This window comes from Schistocerca cancellata, chromosome 1, assembly GCF_023864275.1.
Source record: "Schistocerca cancellata isolate TAMUIC-IGC-003103 chromosome 1, iqSchCanc2.1, whole genome shotgun sequence".
Classification (NCBI taxonomy): Eukaryota; Metazoa; Arthropoda; class Insecta; order Orthoptera; family Acrididae; genus Schistocerca; species Schistocerca cancellata.
Genome location: NC_064626.1, coordinates 643,956,993 through 643,977,313, shown reverse-complemented (window position 1 = coordinate 643,977,313; position 20,321 = coordinate 643,956,993). Strand labels below are relative to the sequence as shown.

The 20,321-nt window shown below is 35.9% G+C and overlaps 1 protein-coding gene across 2 annotated transcripts in view; it reads left to right on the top strand.

Annotated features, from left to right (window-relative positions):
* The window catches only part of LOC126183381 (centrosomal protein of 112 kDa-like), a 152,602-nt gene that overhangs the window by 85,001 nt on the left and 47,280 nt on the right, over positions 1 to 20,321 (top strand). For both annotated transcript variants that reach the window (XM_049925328.1, XM_049925317.1), the window contains exons 7-9: positions 13,686 to 13,752; positions 13,906 to 13,952; positions 14,057 to 14,143. In XM_049925328.1, the coding sequence (XP_049781285.1) occupies positions 13,686 to 13,752; positions 13,906 to 13,952; positions 14,057 to 14,143 (201 nt within the window). The remainder of the gene's footprint in view (positions 1 to 13,685; positions 13,753 to 13,905; positions 13,953 to 14,056; positions 14,144 to 20,321) is intronic.

The window sequence follows — 20,321 nt, the reverse complement described above, 5'->3', positions numbered from 1 at the left end:
ATTAATTTATCTGTCTTGAGTATTCGTGTCCTTTATATAAGTTCCAACCATGTACATCCTACCTGTTCATTTAGCCTTGTTTTCGTGTATTTCTAGAATTATTTAATTTTTACAACATATAATTCATTATCTTCATGCGTTAACCCTTTAGACCTGTTGAAAACTAAAGCTTATTTTTCTCTATTCTCCCTGGTTTGTGCACTCTGCGGAAACCGCCTAGGTTTGTACTTGGAGATTGATTTTGGCAAAAGCTCATTGCTGATCCACTGTGTAAGAGATCTCCAGTGTTGTTGATATTCAAAGAATTTGTCACCAAGCTGTAAATGTTGTGTGTCTGCCATATGTCTTCATTTTCTTCCTTCCATATTTGGCAGTGGGTATGTATACGTGACTGATTTAAATACTGACAGTCAATAAAACTGATGTGCTTTGGTTCAATCCTTTATTTTATTGGGTACAATTACCACTGGGTGCCCTCTAGGGCTGGTACTCTTTTATAATCACATCAGGCAACTGCTAATTTATAAACTCTTCCATCACCAGTTGGAGGTGATGTGGAACTTGATATTGTTTCTTGTACATTGGCTGTTCGTTCTGTGGGAATTCTATGCTTTGTATTATTGGAGGCAATGATTCAGGAGGGTTAAACAAGTCCGCATATTCCTCTAGCAACTTCTCTATTTCCTCCCTATCACTTCTCTGTAAAGGTAACATTTTCTCCTGCAAACTGGCTAAATTTGCAGACTGTCTTAGCTTAAAGTACTCCATATTTAATTCTCTATCCAAATATTCCTCCTCCATTACCTCTAGGTAGACTAGTATCGTATTTCATAATAGTTCTACCTCTACTGAACTGAAATTATCCATTGCACATATGATGCATTACAGTGCACAAAACATTGCAATTTGTCCAGTTCCTCACAGTCCACTAAGTAATTCACTTAAGATAAAATACTGAGTGGAAAATCTACTCCTGTGTCTACTCGGACTAGTTTTACTGTACCCTGCAGTATTTTATCTTGCAATTCAATTCCAAAAGACTGTGTGTATAGTTTAGGTGGCTTCTTCAGACTTAGAGACGTGCCTTGCAGTGCTTTTGGTGTTCTTGGCAATAGAACCTAAACAGAATGATGTACGATCCATCTGTCCTACGGACCATTCCATATTGACTTTAGCATGATCTTTACTCAGGAAACATAGAGTATAACATCATAGCTGAGGGTGACTTGAAGTACTTCCATGCAAGCCTGTGGCTCCGTGTCTAGTAAAAACTTATGTACTCTTCCTTTCACGGAGTTGGTTATGTAGTAGTCTGCCAGTGATTCCACAAATGGATTTTCTATGCTTAAATTTACTGAAGCTGCACAGTGGCCCACTTCTATTTAATGCCAGAGTGTGAATTACACTAGCCTGTGCTTCTGAAAATCTTTGCCGACTTTCCCACCCCTCATGTCCAACCTGTTTACAGTTGCCACACAGATTTCCTGCAGTATGCTGAATTTGATGAGCCTGACCATAGCAATAACATATGATTTGTATGTTAAATACTATCCATATTTCTCCAAGGCAGGTCACTGCATCTGTTTCTGCTAGTGCCAATGCAGTTGCCACTGCATTGTTCTATTATTTCTAAAACTGTGCTTGTACCTTAGGGAAATTTGAGATGGCAAACTCTGCAGGAATTCATCCAGTGCATTATGTTCTGCTTCATGTAGAATAGCTTTATTAGTGGTTTCATTTTTTGTAAGGTCTTAGGTATTAATATTTAGATTCATAATTCTGTCCACAAAATTTTCTATGGACTTTTTCTGTCTCTGAGAAGTACTATTTAGCTATTTGCAATAGTACTTAGAATTATTTTTGCTCCAGCAGTGTTCCAAAAACCCTTTTACAGCTGAAATGTTTGTTAGTGCAACATGCAAATACAATTCATACAGAGCTGCTAAAGCAGAGTTACTAAATACAGCCTTCTGAAATTCCTTCACCAAAGAAGATGAAGTAAATGTACCAGAATTCGAATTGGGAACAGCTGCCAGCATGAGTAACTTAGAAGTTGATGTCCTCGGAGTAGTGAATCACTTAATAAAAGCAAGTGTTCCAGTTCAGACTGTATACCAGTTAGGTTCCTTTCAGAGTATGCTGATCAAATAGCTCCATACTTAACAATCATATACAATAGCTCTCACAATGAAAGATCCATAGCCAAAGACTGCAAAGTTATGCAGGTCACAACAGTAATCAAGAAAGGCATTAGGAGTAATCCACCAAATGACAGGCCCATATCATTAATGTTGATATGCAGCAGGATTTTGGAATGGTCTGTTGACACATGGTCAACATGGATTTAGAAAACATTGTACTTGTGAAACATGACTAGCTCTTTACTCACATGAAGTGTTGAGAGCTATTGAAAATGGATTTCTGATTGATTCCTTATTTCTAGATTTTCAGAACGGTTTGGAAACTGTACCTCAAAAGTGATTTATAACCAAATTACGTGCTTATGAAAAGTTGTGTGACTGGATTTGTGATTTCATGTCAGAGTGGTCACATTTCATAGTAATTGCTGCAAAGTTATCAAGTAAAACAGAAGTGATTTCTGGCATTCCCGTAGGTAGTGTTATAGGCCCTATGCTGTTCCTTATCTACATAAACAACTTAGGAAAGAAATCTGAGCAGCCTTCTTAGGTTGTTTGCAGATGATGCAGTCATTTATTGTCTATTAAAGTCATCAGAAGACCAAAACCAGTTAGAAAACAATTTAGAAAAGATATCCATATGGTGCAAAAAATCGGCAATTGAGCCTAAATAATGAAAAGTGTGAGGTCATCCACGCGAGTGCTAAAGGAATTGCTTCAACTTTGATTACACGATAAAGCAATCAAATTTAAAGGCAGTAAATACAACTAAATACGTAGAAATTAAAATTACAGACAACCTAAATTGCAAAAACACACAGAAAATGTTGAGGAAGGCGACTCAGAGTGTGCATTTTATTGGCAGAACACAAGATGATGCCACAGATTTAAAGAGACTGCCTGCACTGCCGTTATCCGTTCTCTTATGGAATAGAGCTGCTCCGTGTGGGACCGTTACCAGATAGGATTTACGGAATACATCTACAAATTTCAAAGAAAGGCAGCACGTTTTGTATTATCACAAAATAGGGAAGAGAATGTCACTGGGATGGACATCATTAAAACAAAGGTGTTTCCCGTTGCAGTGGGATCTTCTCATGAGATTTCAGACACTAGCTTTCTCCACCAAATGCAAAAATATTTTGTTGATGCTGACCTATATAGAAAGAAACGATCATCATAGGGAAATTGGAGCTTGCACGGAAAGATATAGGTACTTGTTTTTTCTATGCACTGTTAGAGTGGAATAATAGAGAATTATTGAGAAGGTGGTTCGTTAAATCCTCTGCCAAGCACTTAAGAGTGATTTGCAGAGTATCCGTGTAGATATATATGTAGAAGAGATATTATCAGCACTGTATTGTGCATCCAGTGGATTCTGCAAAAGGTAGTTGTCATCCTTGTGTTTGCATTTATTCTTGCATACTACCTTGACGTCCTATTCCTGAAGCTTCAATACCCATGATACTGAGAGTCTTGATGGATCCTTGTCATTTGATAGTATGAAGACTAGTGAGTCAGTAGTGAGTGGTCTGCTCTGTAAATAGGATTGGAACTCAATGATTGCCCAAACAACTGCAAGACACACATTCTCAGTCATAGAGTTGTTCTTCTCTGACTTGGAGAGTACTGTGGAGACATAAGCTGATGCTGACCAAGTGGAAGGCACCATGTCGTTTGAAGTCTATGCTGTGAGTTGCACATCATGCAGCGTGGAGCAGCAATTGTTGCTGCTAGCTAGTACGCTGTGTGCCGCCCGTTCAGATCCAGTCACTAGCGAATATTTGTTATTTAGTGTTTACAGAGACATGAATTATATTAAATACATAAAATACCAATTTTTATACTGTAAATGAAATTTTAAGTAATCTTGGATTATTGGGGTTTAAAAAAATTGAAATACAATTTCTTAATGAATACATAAGCTGTTCAGAACCTGTAGCTTATGGCATCAGAACTTCAGAAAGGGACAAAGGCACCTACTATGGATGTCTTCTGCCAGAAGTAATGAGAATGCTGAGCAGGTTGCAACTGGGTAAACCTGTGAGCTGCGGTGTGTTAATAAGTTATTGAAGAACGTCTTCATAGGCATCTTGAAAAATTCAATAAATTAGAAAAACCAGAAAAAAGGCATATTGGCACCCATACCTTATCCTTTTTTGAATTGAAGTGGGTGCCGAAGGCTATCTGAGAGTACATTAAACAACTGTTAATTTCAGAAGTGCAGAAGATCAGACAAGAAGAAGAACATGGGAAGAACTTGGAACATTTTGATAACACGGAGGTTGACTCTCTTTATATGTTTGTTGATGGCTCTGATACTTCTGTAGCCAGAAGTATTGCCAACACTACAATAGATCTGTAAACACTACAATATTTAAAAAGTTCTGTTCTGTTCTGTTCTGTTGAACAACTATTTTTCTTTGGTGGAATAATGAGGCCACTTAGGCAGGATATGAGAGATGAAGTATTTGAACAATTATTGGTGCTAAAATTGGTGAATAAATAGCATGAAAATGTTCACTGGCTAGAGATATTTTATTTCAATAAACATATTTTGAAAATATGTATTGTGCATTTTGTATTTAAATATTTTTATTTAAAACCATTTTGTATTTACATTTTGAAATATGGTTCCCTGCTAAGACACAAGTTGAAAATATGCTCACTATTTTTTATTTACTTAAATTTGCCATATTTCGTGACAGTACCTTTTCCGTTAGACGTTTACAAGGCGTTATTAGTCTTGGCTTCAGTTGTCTAATGAAGTATGATTCCACAATGCATCTTTGTCGGTTGCAGAAATGACCTGGTTCAACGTGTTTTTCTCATTTGTGGTGTTTCAAATACCATTTCTTCAAATGTAGTTTCTTTTTATAGTTTATATAAAAAAATAGTAACATAATTCAAAATTATTTATGACGGCGACCTTGACATTCTTCTTCCGTCAACACACACCAAGAGTTAACTGCCGACTGACTATAGTCAAAGACGACTCCAGCGTCAGACATTTTACACAACATCACAAGCTTCCACTTGTAATAAGTCTCTTTGCTATTCTTCGACACATTTACTAATAGTAATCAATATGCTTTCACTCTCAAAAATATAAGTAAATTAACATATAATAAGGCAAATTACAATAAAAAATATTCTGACAAAAAATATAAGAAAACATTCACAATTTGGTATCGATAAATCCGGTAAAAAAATAACACATCTCCCAGATCCATTACAACTGCTCCCCAGGGCTTTTGTTGTTATGCACATATACAACAAAATCCCGACCACACTCAGTAATGGATCTGTATTACACAATTAGTACGTTAATGATGCAGTCTGATAACCTCTTCCAAATTTGGACTCTCTGAATCTGTGGACTTGTTACTGGCTGTTGTTGCAATGATACTTCCCCATCAATCTCATACACAAAAAATTCAAGTAAATAAATTATTTGACATGACAAATATACACGGTATAAAACATACATGAGAAATATTCTAATATACAGCATACAGATTGAAAATAATAGAAAGGTAAAACTCATTTCCTAGAATAAGATTTCTACAACCACTTCTTTGGTCACTATTTCCACGTGGGAAAAATATATCTAAAAAGAAAGATGATGAGACTTACCAAACAAAAGCACTGGCAGATCGATAGACACACAAACATACACACAAAATTCAAGCTTTCGCAACCAACGGTTGCCTCATCAGGAAAGAGGGAAGGAGAGGGGAAGATGAAAGGATTTGGGTTTTAAGCGAGAGGGTAAGGAGTCATTCCAATCCCGGGAGCGGAAAGACTTACCTTAGGGGGGAAAAAAGGACAGGTATACACTCGCGCACACACACACACACATATCCATCCGCATATACACAGACACAAGCAGACATTTGTAAAGGCAAAGAGTTTGGGCAGAGATGTCAGACGGGGCGGAAGTGCAGAGGCAAAGATGATGTTGAAAGACTGGTGAGGTATGAGCGGCGGCAAATTGAAATTAGAAATTAGCGGAGATTGAGACCTGGCGGATAGCGAGAAGAGAGGATATGCTGAAGGGCAAGTTCCCACCTCCTGAGTTCTGACAGGTTGGTGTTAGTGGGAAGTATCCAGATAACGCGGACGGTGTAACACTGTGCCAAGATGTGCTGGCCGTGCACCAAGGCATGTTTAGCCACAGGTTGATCCTCATTACCAACAAACACTGTCTGCCTGTGTCCATTCATGCGAATGGACAGTTTGTTGTTGGTCATTCCCACATAGAAGGCTTCACAGTGTAAGCAGGTCAGTTGGTAAATATATATAAAAAGAAAGATGATGAGACTTACCAAAAAAAGCGCTGGCAGGTCGATAGACACACAAACACAAACGTACACACAAAATTCAAGCTTTTGCAACAAACGGTTGCTTCGTCAGGAAAGAGGGAAGGAGAGGGAAAGACGAAAGGATGTGGGTTTTAAGGGAGAGGGTAAGGAGTCATTCCAATCCCGTTCCCACACACACACACACACACACACACACACACACACACACACACACACACACACATATCCATCCTCATATACACAGACACAAGCCTATATATATGTGGAATGTTTCCCTCTATATATATTACATTGATTTTTTAATTTTTTTTTTGCTCATGGTTTTTTCCTTTTGTATAATTTTTTTTCTTATGATTTTTTTTTTTTTTTTTTTTTTTTTTTTGCTTATGATTTTCTTCTTTTAGTACAGCTAAAGATACATTAGTATTATCTAAATTTTTTTGCAATTATTTATGTACACTTGCCTCTCTACTACAGTATTACTACAAGTCCCATTCTTGTGAAGAGTACTTTTGCTCCCCACAACATCAGTATAAACGACAATAAATTGCTCATATATCATGAGGCTTTATCTAAAATTGGTTTTGAAACTTATACCTTTGCATGCATGTCCCCACATGCATGCCTTCACCCACAGGGAAGACTTAGCTTCCAAAAATTAGAAAAATTCAGAAATGCTCACTATGGAGACTTATTTTTGTAAAAAAAGTAAAAATAAATCTTTCTCTCATTTTTTGTTACAACAGTGTTTTTTCATCAGTTTCAATTAACATGTGACTTCAAATTATTAATTTGTACATGTAAATATACATACTTGGTTGTACAGGTAGTTTTGTTCTAACAAGCGTATTCCAGTGGAGGACTTTTGTTTTAGATGATAATAGGTTATTTAAATTTTGAAATTATGATTTCTGTTTCTACAGTTTTAAAGAGACAACATTCCTGAGACCAAATAATTTCTTCGACTTAGGATACACCAAACGATAAGCATTAGGGTGTGGATTTTCTATGACTTTTCTCATGCTTGAGCAACATTCTGCTTGCAAATGCTATGGTACAATGTATCTTAACTCCATTCTCTACTCTTTCTTGAAATAACTCTGCTCCAAGCCCATAATTACTGCTATCAGTGTTCAAACAAAATGGTAAATTAAAATCAGGTCTGTGTAATAAGTGTTGCTTCCTCAACTCTTGCTTAATTTTATCAAACTCTTCCTGACAACTTTTATCCCAAACCCAAACAGTGTTTTTCTTTAGTAATTGACTTAAACATGGTGCATTCAGACTCTGATCACTTATATGTTTTCGGTAATAACCGCATAACCCAAAGAACGGCTTTAATTGTTTTTTAGTCTTAGGAATAGGAATTTCTGAAATTGCTTAAATTTTTTCTGGATCTGCCAAAATTCCCTTGTCTGTGACAACATGACCCAAAAATTTTAATTCAGAAACTGCAAACTTACATTTCTCTAATTTCAATGTCGTCCCCCCTTTTGTAAGTTTTTCACAAACTGACTTCAAAATCGAAAAATGTTCCTCCCAATTTTGCCCTGTAACCAAAATGTCATCTACATAAATTATCAGTTTAGATGCAAGTTCTTGCCCCAGTACATGATCCAAAGCTCTTATAAATTTGGAAACAGAAGAATTTAACCCAAATGGCACAACACAATATTGGTAACTCTTACCATTGTACAAGAAAGCAGTATATTTCCTAGAATTAACCGAAAGTGGTACCTGATGAAAGCCCGAAGTTAAATTCAAACTTGACATGTATTTTATATCTGTAAATTTATAGAGTAACTCATCAATATTTTCGGGATGGTCTGTCTGTCTGAACAAAATTTTGTTTAAGTTTCTAGAGCCCAAAACCAATCTTACTCCACCATCTTTTTTCGAAACTGCTACTAGAGGATTATTATATGCACTGATACTCCTTTCTATTATATTACATCCTTCCATCTTTTTCAGCTCTTTCTCAACAGCAGGTGTTTTTGATATTGCAATACTGTATGGTTTTATGAAAAATGGTTCATGAGGTTTTACCTGAAGCTCACACTGATAACCCTTCACCCTACCAGGTATGTCACTGAAAACATCACTGTATTCCCACAGCAGATTTTCTAACTGTTGTTTTTGCTCCCCAGATAAATTTTGTGTTTCTGAAATTTTCAAATTTACTAAATTCCCAAATTCAACTTCATCAGTATCAAATCTAAGAGTTTCAATATTCTCTAATCTATTTTCTTATAGTAAATTGATACTGTCAAAATTTCCATTACTCTGATCACCAAGTGTGTTCACAAAATTTGTCTGAATGTATTCCCTTTCACTAGTTTCTATCAAAAGTTTTCTTCCAACCCAATCAAATGCTGTATTTACTTTTACTATCCAATTCATACCCAAAAGAAAATCCTCATTAAATTCCTGAATTACAAAACATCCATGTGTGAACAACTTGCCTTCAATTAAAAATGTCACTAAAGCCTGGCTTTTTACCAATTTACTGCTCTTCCCAGTAGCACCTTTTATCTTTACCCCAACAACTGGCATTTCAACATAATCTTTCCCCGCTTTCAATTTCTTGCTTAACCTTTCAGATATTCCCGAGATCTCACTTCCTGTATCAATTAAACATTTACCAATCCATGACCCAGTTTGAACTTTTATATAAGGACTGCAAAATTGATCACTTTTCTCAGAACCTGTATCCTCATGTAATAAATCACTTTCAGTTTCCCCGAACTTATACTTATCAGAATCATATGGTGTATCATTACATGTACAGGGTCCAGCATAAAAAACTCCCCGATTACAAAGTAACGTGCAGCGGACAGTAGAAGGAGCAGAGTGGTGGGGGGGGCGCGTCGTTAAGTAGCTGCCTACGTGCCGTTTTCAGTGTACGCCATGGCGTGGTCTGGTGAACATCGTGCCTTCGTGGTGGAAGATTTTATTCAAAATGGCGAATCACCTATTAATACTCAACGTGCTTTTCGCGTTCGCTTTGCGCTCGGACGACGGGACCCTGTTCCCGATAAGAAAACAATTTATTCTTGGGTTGCTAACTTTCGTGAGACAGGTTCCGCATTAAAAAGGAAACCACCTGGACGACCACGGACTGCAATGGAAACGTTGATGCAGTTAGAGCTTCAGTTCAACAATCTCCTCGACGATCTGCTAAAAAGCATGCGGCAGCATTACGGATATCTGATCGAAGTGTGATAAGAATCTTGCATCGAGATCTTAAAATGCATCCTTACAAACTTGTAACTACGCAGGAACTGAGTGAACGAGACTGTGGTGTCCGTGTAAGTTTGTGCCAAGACCTTCTTCGGAACATTCGTCCCAACGATATTGTGATTTTTTTCTGATGAAGCACACTTTCACCTTGACCATAAGAGTATTTTCTAAAATGGCATAATATGTACTTTTATTTAGTATAAATAAAATTGTTCTACCTTATTTGGTTTTGTTTTTATTAGCTTTCCTTAAAGGGGAGGTTTTTCTGCCGGATATTATAAAATTTGCACAAGATACAAAATTGTCATTAGTACTCTCTATTATCTCAAATAGCCAAGAATTTTCATCCAAATCACATTGTATACTATTGAAGTACTTATCCTTCAGTTTTTCAAAAATAAAATATCTCATCTTTTTCCACCACTCAGGACATACAGTTTCACATACATTAATACGCATCTTTCTAAAGTTCTTGTCAAAAGAAATAGTTTCACTGTTCAGCCATAGATTCATAAGAAATGTGTGTGTATCATTAGTATCTGTAAAAGTTTCACTTACACTAGAAGTTATACATGTTCTTTACCAACAACATCAAAATTCACACTTTCACATACACCCAGCTTGTGAGCTTTATTCATCCTGGTAACATCCCTGGGAATTTCTATAATATTCTCACTATTTAATCCATTTTCAACCATGTGTATACCCAACTCCCTATTTAAACTAATGAAACACCTTTCCTCATCATCATTGTCAGTACCATTACCATCATTACCAACTTTATCATCAACATCATTATCATTATACATATTCAGGTCACACACATTCAAATTATCCCCCAAAATATAATTTCCCCTTTCTAAAGTTACCAGATCCCTTTCACCAATATTTTCATTCTCACAGCAAGCATTCTCTCTTTCATTCACACACGTCTCTGAACTACTACAAATTACATCATCTGACAAAGTGTTGCTCTTTTCTGCCCAAGTGTAAAACTCTGTCAAATTAAATGAATCACAATTACTTTTATCTACTGTATGTTCTTGTGTACTGAAAATTTTATCTTTATCAATATCATCATTATTTTCCTCTTGAAATTTTTTCAATAAGTAACAACTAATGACCTCATGTGATAGCTTAGGTTTGGAACTGTCATGTTTGGTTTTATGATAGTCACATCCATTGGTCCTTTCATCATGTTCACCTTCTGCCTCAACCTTGCAGACCTTCAAGGGGGCGTCTACTCGTTTTTTATTTCCTGAATTACAACTGGTTCCTGTTTGAACTGCTGATTGTGGTTCTGCCAATGTCTCTGATCAACATTTCTGTTCCCATTCCTATGCCAAACATTACATGATTGTTGGTAGTTTCTATTGTACTGATCTCTAACAAAATTTCTGTGATTTTGATCCTTAAAGTGTTCTCTGTTTTGTTGATTATTTCCGCGAAAATGTTGTTCTTGTTTTGGATAAAAATTATGGTCCTCCTTTTGAAAATTGTTATATCCCCCTGAATTTTGACTGACACCATGATTGTTTTGTTCCCTTTTTTGAAAGTTATCATTTCCCTAATTTTGACCATTACCTTTCTGAGTAAACCCACTGTGTGTTCTTGTTGTTACCCTATCCAACTTTTCAGTATAATTGAGAAACTGCTCTACATTACTATCAGGACAATGAACTAAACTCAACTGCATTGCTGATGGCAATCTTCTCTTTAAGGTATCAATTTTGATAAAGTCATCCAAAGGTTTTGTTAAATGGATAAGTTTTTGAAGTTTACTTTTGTAAAATTGTTTCATGCTCCCATCTGATTCTCTATAGTTTCTCCCATTCTAAGATCATCCCAAAAATTTTCCAGAAATGTTGATTCAAATTCTGAAAAGGTCATCCCCACAGTTACAATCTGGTTTGCCAAAGTCAAAGCTTCCCCCTCCAAGAATTTTTTCACAAATTTAATTTTCATATCATCTGGTGAGTGAGGTAAAAAACAATCCTTACAATACTGTATAAAATCAACGGGATGTAAGGGTCCATCTACTGAAAAGTGCTTCACTGGAATATTAGATACAAAATTGCATGTGTTGACATTGTGATTTTTGCTTTGAAATTCAATGTCAAAACTTTCAATTTTTTCGCTAAGTTCTTTGACAGATTTTTTGTTTTCTAAATCATTGCACTCTACTTTTTTTTTCTAGAGTAAGCAAACAATTGTCAGTTTCTTGTTGTACATTTTCTACTAAAACTTTTGTGTTCTCATCCAAATTTTTAATTTCCCCTTTTATCTCATTAAAACCAGTTAAATTTCTTTCCCTATCTGCCAGTAACTCATTTTTTACAGTATTAATTTCATCGCTCAATTTAGCATCAATTTCATTTACTTTTGCTTCCACAGATTCAATTTTTTCCTCAACACTGCCAACTCTGTTCGAAAGATCACCCACTTGGGTATTGACTGCTTGGACTTGCAACAAAATGTTATCAATTTTTTCATCCCAGGAAGTCTTATTGTCGTCAACTGTTTGTTTAATTTCTTTCGTGAAATTTACAAGAAAACTTTTTAAATCAAATTGATCGGTTCTTTCTATTTCATTTGACCTGCCCTGATGTTCGAAGTCTATTAAATTACTACTTTCTACTTCAGACACAATACTCTCGAAAATCTCATAAGTCATTGTGAAGAAAAAAAAAATTATACACAACAATACAAAACAAGATAAAAAGATCGTTTTAACAAAATACAAGGGTTTCGTGACTTATCTGGAATACTCTTTGACTGTTGCAAATCCACGTTTTCCATCCATGTGATTGTTGACCAAAATTCTTGAAATTGCTTCTTCTGTCGAAAATTATATTTTTTACCGAAACATTTCTTCTCCAAAACTTTTACTTCCCGATGAACACAAATACTGTAACACACACAAAAAAAGTTTCTTCCTCGTAGCACTGTTGAAGATCTCGTGAACACAATATCCTGGCTACAGTCCCCAGTTGAAATATGGTTCCCTGCTAAGACACAAGTTGAAAATATGCTCACTATTTTTTATTTACTTAAATTTGCCATATTTCGTGACAGTACCTTTTCCGTTAGACGTTTACAAGGCGATATTAGTCTTGGCTTCAGTTGTCTAATGAAGTATGATTCCACAATGCATCTTTGTCTGTTGCAGAAATGACCTGGTTCAACGTGTTTGCCTCATTTTTGGTGTTTCAAATACCATTTCTTCAAATGTAGTTTCTTTTTACAGTTTATATAAAAAAAATAGTAACATAATTCAAAATTATTTATGACGGCGACCTTCACATTCTTCTTCCGTCAACACACCAAGAGTTAACTGCCAACTGACTATAGTCAAAGACGACTCCAGCGTCAAAGACATTTTACGCATCATCACAAGCTTCCACTTGTAATAAGTCTGTTTGCTATTCTTAGACACATTTACTAATAGTAATCAATATGCTTTCACTCTCAAAAATATAAATAAATTAACATATAATAAGGCAAATTACAATAAAAAATATTCTGACAAAAAATATAAGAAAACATTCACAATTTGGTATCGATAAATCCGGTAAAAAAAATAACATATCTCCCAGATCCATTACAATTTGAAACTAAAAAATAGCATTTTGTGTTTAAATACTTTCAATAAACTATTTTTGCTCATCTATGAGCATTTACAGTTTCTAGAAGGTTCTCAAAACCTTGTTTGTAATATTTGCATATTCTGGAATATTCGATGTTTGTATAAATAGTAGCACCGTTCATCCAGGAGGCAGTTCTGTTCCATCTGTATGTTGATGTGCATACTACACCTAATTTGGTGCTAAGTGTTGTACTTGATTAAAGATCCAGCTTTTGGATATGAATTTGATGGTGGTTACTATTTGATGATATTATAAGAGCCAAAAATTTTCTGTATTTTTTGCTAAGATGCTGAATAGTTTTTCTGTGTTTTATGATTTGTATATGTTTTATCCAGGATGAAGCTAAGGAGTTGGGTCTTGGAGTTAACAGAGGAACCAAAAGAGGTCAAAGAGGGGCCAAAGGTTAGCATAAGTTCATAATCAATTATAAGTTGTTTTACACACACACACACACACACACACACACACACACACACACACACACACACACACACACAGAGAGACAGAGAGAGAGAGAAAGAGAGAGAATCGCTTTAAAAATGTCTGTATTTTCAGGATCAAAGAAGGAACGAGTTGCATCACAGAAACAAGAAGCAAAAAAGGTAATACATGCCCCCTTTTTTTAAAAAAAATATTGCAATTACCTGTAAGTAATACTTACTTGGGGTGTGATGTTAAAAAAGTAATGTTTTTCTTTTCCCAACAGATGAAGTCATCAGATGAGACAAACGATGATCCTTTACAAAATATAAAAAATGAATCAGTGGACACAAGTACTTCGAATACCAGGAAGGTTTGTGGCATTGCTTCAGAGACATTGACAAAATTCACACTTTTTCTCAAATTACATTTTTGGAACAGGATATAACAAATTTTGTTATGCAGCTAGCATACCTAAAAGAAATGAAACACAAAATGGGCAAAACATCAAATAGTGGAGATAAAAATTACTCTAGTGAAAGCATTAAAAATGGTCTAAAACAATATTTCATTGAGAAAACTACAAAAGAGCGAGAAGACAGAATTTCTGACGAATACCTTCAGGAGGTGAAGTTCTAAGTAAAGCAATAGAAAAATGCTGATGAAGACGATGAAGAAGAAACATAATACTTGCATTTGAAAGTACAAGAAACTGTCCTAGCCTTCAGAACTGATAGTTCCCTTCGCGAAGAAGAAAAGAGGAATAGCTTGGGGAAACTGGAGGAGAGGCAGGTTACTCAACCCCTGTGATGAGGGGGGAAAACCATGCGGTCTGGTGAGTCCCTGAGTGGCCTGCCTCACTTTTGATTTGTGTGTTTTAAAAAGTTGAAATGACCATCCCTCAAACTATTTGATGTACACACAGTAAATTTGTGCTTGCTCTCTTATTTGGTTTCTTACAAGCATGAAGTAAGACGTGTTGTTTTGACCATATTCCTAAAAATGCTAAATTTTTCCACACTGGAACCTCTTTTTTTATTTCCAAATTTCAAATATGGAGTTGCTTTAATACATATTTCATGTACTATTTGTTACTACATATGCTAAATTTCACGTGGTATTTCAGTGGGATCATATTAACATAATTATTTTGTAATGTGCTTTGTTAGCTGATCATAGCTTGTAGGCTGGTTCATAAAACTGCAGTTAAAATGAAATTAATGTGTGTTCATTAACCACACTTAAGCTTATCATTTTGTCATTTGTGACATAAAAATCTAAGGAATATTTGATTATATATTTCATCATAAATAACCATCTACTGTTTCCCATCACCAGCGGGGTCTACTTTGAACACCAGCCTCTCTCTTTTCTCAGTCAGTTCAGCCCTCCCCTGTCTTCCGAATACTTTCTTCCACCCTTTCTAGGCACTTGTCCCGTGCTGTCCGCTTTGGCTCTTGCCCTCCAGCTCAGTCTTGCACATCTTCCTAACCATCCTCATCTCATCCGTTTTCTTCCTATGCCCGTACCATTTTAGTCTCTTTTTTCTTCAATTTTCTACTGTAGGGATTCCTTGTATGTCAACTTCATTATTACCCTGTCTTTTCTCATGTTTCCTTTTTTTTGTTACAGCTATCAGACTTGTCAAAAATATATTTTTTATTTCAATATCACTTTTAATTTAGTTGTTGTAAAATATATAAGTATTCATGAAAAAGGAAAAAAATATATAGCCTTTCTATTGGCCATATAATTCACTTCAGAAGTGAGAAAACATTAAGATACAATTAGCCAAACCCTGCTGCCATTAGGAGGGAGCAGATTGCTGTGCGTGAATGTATAGTACTCACATACCTCATAAAATATGTGAACTTCACAAGTCATCTATGACCTTTATCAGACAGGTGTAGGTTTTTACATGGAATGCAATAGTTTTCACTTGAGTTAGAGGAAATTATTATTAAACATCACTGTACTCCAGTACTGAGTTTGTAAAATGAGATTTTGAAAAGTGTTTTTTAACACTTTTCTTTTAATATTGTGTAATTTAAAATACTTTATATTATTCTGTCCTTACAGAATATTATTTTTTTATCTGAATTATTCACTTTCGTTGTTGTGATATTTCAGTAACTTTCTCAAAAGGAATGCCAAGGATGAAAAATCAAAATTTGGGTGGAATTCCTTTAAAAAAGGATCATAGTGGATGGTTGATATTAGGAATGTAAATTCTTTGATGATTCACCTAAACTTTAATATGGTACAATGAATTAAAATCTGCACTTCGAGCAGACTGAAATTGTCCAGAGAAAGGAAACATGAACTCTTTAATAACTGAAAGCAAAGAATCAGAATTTGATGGAAATGTGCAACCAAGTTGTAGCATGTCTGAAGACCCTGCGTTTATTTGCATTGAAGAAAGTCTGAATTCGTTAAATGATTGTCGGCTTCAGTAAGTATATTCCCAGTGATTGAAAAAATGTAACAGCTCACAGTATGACAAAGATAAAGTTTAATTAAATTAAATGAAACATTATTTTAGAGAGAAACAACTGAAAATAAAACAGTGATATAATATGTGGGTGTCACACAAGCAGAAATGATTTATCATTTCACAAACAAGTTTTTGACAACATACTTATTTCTTAAAACAGATTTTTAAAATTTAGTATCATCGTCATAATCTTCCTTCCAAGGATTAGACTGTTGCCTGTTTCAGGCAAGTTGCAGTACTTGGAGCTGAAAGCCTCATCTTGTGACTTCACAGTACATGTGATTTACGGGCAAACTCACAAACAGCTTCATATAGAGAAGTGGATCAACTGGCAACAGCTGGAAAAATCTTTAAAATTTGGTTAAGGTGGAATTCCACATTTTTGGGAAAGTGGTTAAGGATGACATATTTTTGAAGCTTCTTCCTTAAAAAATACCACAGATCTTGACACAGTGGGGTGGCTTGCATGCCTAAACTGTATGAAGATCTCTCCAGCTGTGGACTACCCACTAAGATAATGTCATCAGGAAAACCAAATCTATAGGTCAGGACATAAAATGTTACATCCCTTAATCGGGCATGTAGGTTACAGAAATTTGAATGGGAAAGGGATAGGTTGCAGTTACGTATAATTGGAGTTAGTGAAGTGTGGTTGCTGGAAGAACAGGATTTCTGTTCAGGTCAGTACAGGATTATCAGTACAAAATCAAACGGGGTATTGCTGAAATAAGTCTAATAATGAGCAAGAAAACATTAATGCTACTAAGTTACTATAAACAGTACAGTGAATGGGTCATCAAAGGCCAAGGTAGATGCAAAGTATTGACCCAAAATCAAGAGAATGGAAAAATTTGTTATAAAATAAAAGAAATTATTTCTTCCATTAAGGAAGACTATTTTCTCATTGAGAGTACTAACCCAGGTGGGAACCACCTACTGTTGTCAGTGAAGTCTGCACCAATGGATTCTGGGGAGCTCACACCAACATGCAAGAGATTAAAAGTAAAAAAAGTGTTATACTTTCCTACCTTCAACGTTAACCCACTCTCCACAGCAGGAAAACTGAAACACCTTACAGATACCATGGCCAAACAAAAACTCATTAAACAGGTTTACACACAAATGATGCAGCATTAGATTGGAAGGAAAAGCCAGGCAAGAGAATAATGAAGAATGTACCTCACCTCGGCACAGGTTTTATAATCAGTAAGCAAATACTGGGAGTCATCACTGACTTCAATTCCAAGAACAAAAGTTTTTCCACACTTATTTTAGGGAAGCAAATAAAATATACACAGTGAATAATGCACATGACCCCGCAAATGAGACAAACAGAACAGAGAAAATACAAGACTTTCGGGAATGTATGTAGGAGAGACCACCCAGGATTTCAACCAAGAATTTTGCTATACGTGAAGACTTAAATGCTCAGCTTGGAAAGAATAAGAATTCAAGATCATCATTGGGAACTATCCATGCAACAACAGGACTAATCAGAATGGTGAAAATCTGGTGGAAGTGTTTTAAGAGTTTTGATCTGATAATGAACTCGGCAGCATTTACACATCTTCTAAGAAAACAGAAAACATGGGTCTCTCCCAATTCTCTACTAGGAGAGTTCCAGGTTAATCATGTAATGATCCCAAGACATACAGAGAAGGAAATCCAAAATTTCAATGTCCTTGGGGGTTGCAAACTTAGATTTAGATAGCTTCTTTTCGAAAATTAAGGTCAAATTTCTACCAGTAGCACAGCTAACTTAACCATGAAAAAGGAATAAATAACCAGTGAAACGGTAACATTCTATGAGTTAGCAAATGTGGAATGTTTGAAGTTTATACATGGTAGGAAAGGTAGAAAATCTCAAAAGGGAAATGTAAAAGCTCAGGCGTAATATTTGAGGGGGTCAGTGAAGTGAAACAAAAAGGAGATAATGATTGATGAAATTCTGTGTGGGCTTCTGGCCACATCGAATGGTTTAAAATCCATAAGATATTGGCAGACTACTTCTCGGCCATGTCAAGACTTCTTAGATCACATCATCAGTATCCATGACTCTACCAATTTCACGATGGAGGTAGAGATGGGTGGTGCCAGGCTGTTCATTGACATCATCATCCACTGTAAAGCAAATGGGTGTCGAAACCACAGTATTACCTGAAACCCTACCTACATGGATGGGCATCTATATGCTACCAGCTACCATCACCAAGGCCAGAAACATTCTGTTCTGGGGCCATGGTACATCAGGCAGAAGCCCTTGCAGACACAGAAAACCTTCCAATAGAACTGAGCTGCATACTGCAAGTTCTCAAAGAAAACTGCTACAAAAATCAACAGATTTCGCAAGCCATTTAACAGGAAACTTAAAAGCAAAAGGCCCATGAGGAGGACACAAGAAGTTTGCATTTTTGCCATTGTGTGTCACAGTAACTGGAAAAATTATCTATTCCTAAACAGGCATAAAGTCGATTCTGTCTTCAGGACCCAAGAAAAAATTCAGTAACTCATGCAGTCTGTGAAAATTATATAAGTGTCAGGACACCAGGAATATACAGAATACCATCAGTTGTGGACAATATTTTGTTGGACAGACTGTGTGCTCTATTGAACAGCACTGTATAGGACATGTTTTTCTGCCTATGTTATCCCTAGAAATCAGCAGTAGCAGAGCATACTCTGCAAAATGGATGCGAAGTTGCATTTGATACAGCTCTGGCTACTGGAGGGCTGAAGCAGCTGCCGATGATTAATTTTATATGGTCATTCCATTTTAAATCATCCCAAATGCCTACTCCTAGACAATTTATGGAATTAACTGCTTCCAGTTCCTGACCTGCTATATTGTAGCTAAATGATAAAGGATCTTTCTTTCTCTGTATTCGCAGCACATTACACTTGTCTTACATGATATACAATTGAATTACTTTATATGGTATTGGGCTGGGCACCAGTAATGTTAAAGGTAGTAGCACAGCTATATAATGATGGCAGCAGTAATCACATGACAGTCACCACTTCAGTGGTCCACAAGTACTCGGTTGAATGATCATGGATTTTAAACCACTTGGTGCCGCTGAAAGTGAGAGAGAATTTTATCTGTGTATGTCGCTAGGAAACCATGCATTCGAAGATAAGGATTTCTGTTCAAATCATATTGGAGAATATAAACAGCGGTAGAAAATGGTATAACAGTAGTACAGTACATTATAAATAGGAATGTAGGGCAGAGTGTTGAGTTAGTATGGACAGTTCAGTGATAGCATTGCTATCACCAGAATATAGAGAAAACCAGTGCAAGCAATAGTTCTGGTACACAAGCTGACAACACAAGCATAAGATGAAGAGATATTGCATGGGTACTGAACAGGTAATTCACTATGTAAAGGGATATGATAGTCTAATTATCATTGGGGGTTGGAATGTGGTAATAGGGGATGGAATAGGCGACAGTCTTGTGGGAGAATGTGGGCTTAGAATAGGAATAAGAAATGAGAAAAAATAATTGAATTCTGCAATAAATTTCAGTGGTAACAGTGAATACTCTTTCAAGAATTGCAAGAGCAAGAGATATATTTGGGTAAGGCCTTGAGATATGGGAGATTCCAGATGAATTACATTGTGGTGAGAGTGATTCTGAAATCAGATAATGGCTTGTAAGGCATACGTGGGATTAGTTACAGACTCAGATTAAAAGTTAGTAATGATTAAGGTTAGGTTGTTGTTTGAGACTTGTCCAGAAGAATCAGTATGCAAAGAAATGGGCTGCTGAATTAATGAGGGTTAATAAGATACGTTCGAAGTGTGTTGAAGCAATTGCTATTGCGATAATGAATACCACAGTAGGCAGTGCAGTTGAAAAGGAATAGACATCTCTAAAAAAGCAACAACAAAAGTTGGTGGAGACTGTGCAAGGAGGATAACTATGAGGAAACTGTGGGTAACAGAAGAAATACTGTAGTTGATTGATGAAAAAAGGAAGTACAGAAATGTCCAGTGAACTTCAGGAAGACATAACCCATTTAGGAATGAAATAAAAAGAAATTGCAGAAAGCCA